The 5398-nt window shown below is 33.6% G+C and overlaps 1 protein-coding gene across 1 annotated transcript; it reads right to left on the bottom strand.

The window, feature by feature from the left end:
* Window positions 1-873: 873 nt before the first annotated feature.
* On the bottom strand, window positions 874-1485 carry LOTGIDRAFT_170703 (hypothetical protein; the record flags this gene model as incomplete). Its single annotated transcript, XM_009046541.1, has 1 exon — window positions 874-1485. The coding sequence occupies one exon, from the start codon at window positions 1483-1485 to the stop codon at window positions 874-876; it is 612 nt and encodes a 203-aa protein (XP_009044789.1).
* Window positions 1486-5398: the final 3913 nt, after the last annotated feature.

Raw genomic sequence — 5398 nt, 5'->3', positions numbered from 1 at the left:
TATTTTGCCCATGGGAATCCAGGAAGAGAACCCAATGACTTTTGAATGTCTCCCAAAATACGTTTTAAGAGGATGGACATTTATTAAAGACATATTTGTTCAATAATGAAATAAACACCATATATTTTTAATACGAAAGATTTAATACAAGGATGAAATTTGTTGTTTGAGATAAAATTGGCCACTTTGGGGATGAGAGATGTTAGCGCAGAGAAGAAACCGTCTCCTTCGAATTTTTTTTTTCGTGTTTTAAAATTAAAGACATTTTTAATGCGGTTATTTTATACTTTATTATTAGTGATTCTTGTCTGTGGTTTTGGGTAATTTATAAGACAGTTTGGAGGAATCTGTTATGATATATTTTTTTAACAGTTTGGGAAGTCTGTTATGATACATTTTTTAACAGTTTGGGGAAGTCTGTTATAATACATTTTAACAGTTGTTTCTTTCCGAAATGACGCATTGAAAAAGGTGCGCAGAAGTGAAATGCGTCATATCCGAAAAGACATATACCTCCCATCTCAAAAACCGGATCAAACTGGATGCGCTATATCAGAAAACACATATACTACTGCGGTGGACCTATTCTTAACCCCGGGTCACTGGGGGAGGAGCTATATTCAAAACCATAAGTTTTCTACCAGGAAACTATGAATATGTTGCCGTAAACGAATATCTATCTGAATATGGAGGAAGTGCAAATGGTAAAAACAATATTGAACTCGAAAGTAATTTGAATCTGAACAGAATAAAATTGATATTGAGAAATAATACAAAATTCTTTGAATACTTTATTAGGTTTTGATAAACAAATATATACGCAATCCACTTTAGCGCCACATAAACCTAATATCGAGAATGATATTGACGTCATTAATATTCACTGTAATTTAATAAATTATCGGTATAGTACATTTCTGGCTTATAAAATCCATCCATTACATGAATGAAATTATTCATAATTTTTTTACTGTGAGATAAAACGAATGATCCCAAATGACTAGGTGTTAGTCGTGTAGATTTACTATCTTCAGCAGTAATCTCTTTTTCTTCAATTTCTGTTTCAACAATATATTGACTATCATTAATTTTCTCATAGGTTTTGATATGTGAATCAAAGTTAGCCTGTAAAGTTGCTTCATTCCATAAATGTTTAGTTGTGAATATATCTTTCTCAATTGATTTACCATACAGGGAATTACCTAATAATTTCATGCAATTACTACCCACAATATTACCTTCTCGTTTATATTTATTTCTAAGATCTCTTAAAATTAAAATATAATCTCTATATGGTGGAGTTTTAAAATTTTCTAATATTCTAATAATTCGTCCACCGGCTTTAACTATTTCTTGAATATCAACCGATGTTAAAACCTCGTGACAGAAACCATTTCTTAACCTGATTTTGGTGCCAGTTTCGTGTTTACCTTCTTTATTCGTGAAAGTGATTTTATCTTCAGTTGGTATCGGTTGGAAGAACATGTTTTTGGGATAGTCAAACCAGACTTTTAAAATAGCTGTTCTAGGTCTAAATCTTTTTCTGGCAGAAACGGTCTAGCACTTTCTGTTTTGGATATTCACTGTCTAAATCTGACATTGACATCCGTCAAATGCAGTTAGTTTATTGCAGATTATTTTTTTAAGTTTTGAATTAACTTCTGTTTTGTCTTTTGTGCTTGCGCTGTATTCTTTGAATAAATCAATTATGTTATCACTTCGTGTTTCACTTTGTGAAATATCACTTCGTGTAAATTCCTTTAATACATTACAAATTTCATCCATTTTGTTCGTTTCAAATATTTTTCTATTTGCCGAAACTCTTCCTCCTTTAATAGATCGTCTGATAAAATGTCTTATAAAAGGGTTAGTGTGTGAGTTAACTTTTTCTATATTCTTTTTTTCGGTATGTTTCGGAACCACTCTAGTAGTTTCATACCATTCTTCTTCATCCATTTCTTTATCATAAAGATATAAATAATACCAACCCTTAAAAGATAAAGCCGGAGCCGTTAGATTATTGGAAATATTCTGGAATACAACTTCTTTCGTGACTTGGTTATATTTTATCAAACAAGCTCCAAGACATAGGGTATTTTTTTTTTTTTTGCATATGGTTCCCATTCGTGTCTTAAAGATTCCCAATTATCTTCAGTGTATATTGCAATATTGATTTCAGTGATCTTGCTCAAATTCATTGGTAGATTAGATGAATTACCCCATGCCGCCAAACTAGATTTTTCATGTTGATAGGAACATGTGAAATTAATATGTTGTAAATAATTATTATTGCTTGTTATTTCTTTCTGTCTTTTCCATTTTTTCTGTAAATCTTCATCTGTGTATGGATTAGATAAAGGTAAAGATAGAATGCCGCTGGGTGTTATCAAAGGGCATTGAGTTAGTTTTTTTTTGTATTTTTAAGCGCGATCCAGTTATCAAAACCACTACCGTGATGAGAAATTAATAGTAATCTCTTTCTATCATATTGACCTACAAATATTTCTACTATATTCATTAGTTTATTATAAAATTCTTCTGGAACATTATCAGTAGGATTTAGATTTGGAAAGATATTTTCTATCGTCTACAACTTTTTCTTAGTTTTTCTAAATTAATTAACGTACAGAAATAAGGAATCGCTTTACGCGTTTCACTTTCTGAATACGTTTCACAATCCCAAACGAATAACGCATCATCACTTATACTTGAAAACACAAATAAATGTCTATTTTGGGGATTGTAAATGTGAAATGAAGTATCACATTTCTTATTGATTTCTCTTATTCTAGCACACGTCATTACTCCTTTTCTTTTTGCTTTTGAGAAACCGTTGATAAAATTTTGAAATTGAATTGTAAAATCTTTGTTTATAACATAATTTACACATTTAATAAATCAATTGCCATCTGTTGTTATGTAACAATTTTCACCTTTATTTTCATTTATTTTTTGAGTAGTTCAGTTCATCTTCCAACTTTTGATCTTTTAATTATAACCTACTTAAAGTCGGTATAAGGTAAGAAATGAAATGAAATGCATTAAGGAGCATCAGCACCAAACGGGCTATATAGCTCCAGAATACGTTAAATAATAAAAAACTAAAACAATAAAACACCTATCAATATCACTTAAAGGTCACATAGTGACAACAAAAAAAACGATCAAAAACCATATCACAGAAAAAGTCATTTAATGACTACAAAAAAACCACTAAAACAATATCACAGGTAATACACCACATGGTGGTATTAAAAACAAACAAAATATTTAAAACAAACAATGACTAATCTATTTAAAATTTAAAATAAAGACCTGCTTGTTTTAAAAAAATCCACAACCTTCTCGTAAAGAGAAGGTTGCGCAAAAAGCTGAAATAAAGAAACAGCACGGTAGTGCTGTGATCATATTGGTTTGAGATTCTTACACTCAATCAGAATGTGTTTCACTGTCAGGCGGACATATCCATGTGACTGGGGAGCCAGCAAAGGACAATGTCATTTTTCGGCCCAGAGAGCTTGTAAATATATCCCCGATTATTGGGTGAACAAGCTGAATGTTATTAATAGCTTGTAATGAGGACAAAGAATCGGAAAATATAATACATTTTTTTAATGATGATGAGGACTGAAAAAACTCAAGTGCCTGTAGAATGGCTATGAGTTCTGCTGTAAATATTGGGGCTGCTGGTGGAAGAGCCACAGATAGGACTTCAGATGGCGTAACTGTAGCAGCTACTACGTTATCAACATCCTCAAGAAATTTAGACTTGAAGACAACAGAGCTTGTCTGTGACTTCTTGTTGTTCGATAGACTAAAATCTATCTGAAGTGAAGCAATTGACCAAGGTGAAATATTGGTCATGACAAACTCCACAATACTGTCGTGGATTATACCAGCCGCTGACATAATGGGTTGAATGCGGACACCAAAAAGAGAAACAACACGAGGCTTTGCCTCGTACAGGTGTTCAAAGTAAGGTCTTAATACGGGGAGGAAAGCAGGGTGGGTGTAGCAATGATCTTAATAGCGTACTGTAATGAAAGTCTGTCCCGTCTGTCGTACAATGATTGCTCATTAGCCTCGACGTACAGACTTTCCACTGGAGTGGTACGAAACACACCTAAACTGATTCTACGTCCTTGATGATGTATGGTATCAAGCTCTTTAAGGTAGGATGAACGAGCTGAACCATAATGGCACCCATAATGGGGCTTGGAACGAACCATAGCTCGATATAATCGGAAAAGGACCTTTCGGTCGGATAGGATAAGACTCTCAGTATGTTGAGAGCTTTCAGACATTTGGTTTTGAATTATTGAAGGTTTAGAACCACAATTGCAATAGATAATATGTTCTATTACATCATTGCATAGTCAAGTTCTCGTCTTCATTAGCCCACATGGTCCAGAAAAGTAGGGCGTAAAACTACATTATTTTCATTGCATAGTCAAGTTATGGAAGCTGTTCATGGTCATTTAACCAGCGCACACCTATCAAATGTTCAATTATATTCAGCATTGGCAGAAGGTTATCAGCAACTTACAGCTACCTTGTAACTTCCCATACTTTTAGTCAATCCTGACATACGCAAATATTACGAAATTTAACGTATCACATTAATTCCTGACGTCACTTCCTTTCATATAAAGGTTATTTACCTCTTATTCAAAAATCGCTCATTTTTGAATTGTACAAAATTGTCCATATACCGGTTTATATCTACTTTGATGTACCATGTATCGTACCCTCTTATGGCCATGTCCCATGTCTGAAAGAAATGTGTATTTGTTGTTAAATGACCGCGATGTGCCTTTATGTCGTCATACCGATTTTTCATTTTGTTTCTTAAGCCATTCTTAAGCGTATTGTGTCTGCCAATTTTGCTCCTTCTTGCATACATGTACCATCATTCATCATTGTTCCTCCACATTGAAAAAATAATTAAGTCTACGTGCCATTTCTCCGATTGTAGATGGCTGGTTTTCGGCCCTACTTAAATTCTTCAGATCTGGTCTGTTTTGACCATATAAAAGATTTGTTGCATAACCTGGGGTTAATATTATCACTATGCCAGTCGGTTGTTCCGGTCATACTCCAACGTTTACACTTCCCCACTATCCCCAGGTGGGAAGTGCTTATACGAAAATAACACTAAATATTTATATAATAGAAGACATACTTCTCCAAAAGGGCATCCCTCTAGACCAATTGCTGCCTCTTTTGATATTTTACCTTAATTTCGGTCTCAGGAAAAGAATATGAAAAAGCTTCTTGGTGGAATTCAACAAATTAAATTTTCAGATCCGGTGCTAAATAGCCCATTTACTTTAATGGCCCATTACTGGTAAGCGTTTGTTTGATTGTAGTCCGACAAATATTGCTCTACCCGTTCCTA

This window comes from Lottia gigantea, assembly GCF_000327385.1.
Source record: "Lottia gigantea unplaced genomic scaffold LOTGIsca_103, whole genome shotgun sequence".
In the NCBI taxonomy this organism is placed as follows: Eukaryota; Metazoa; Mollusca; class Gastropoda; family Lottiidae; genus Lottia; species Lottia gigantea.
This window is presented reverse-complemented; position numbering and strand designations above follow the sequence as displayed.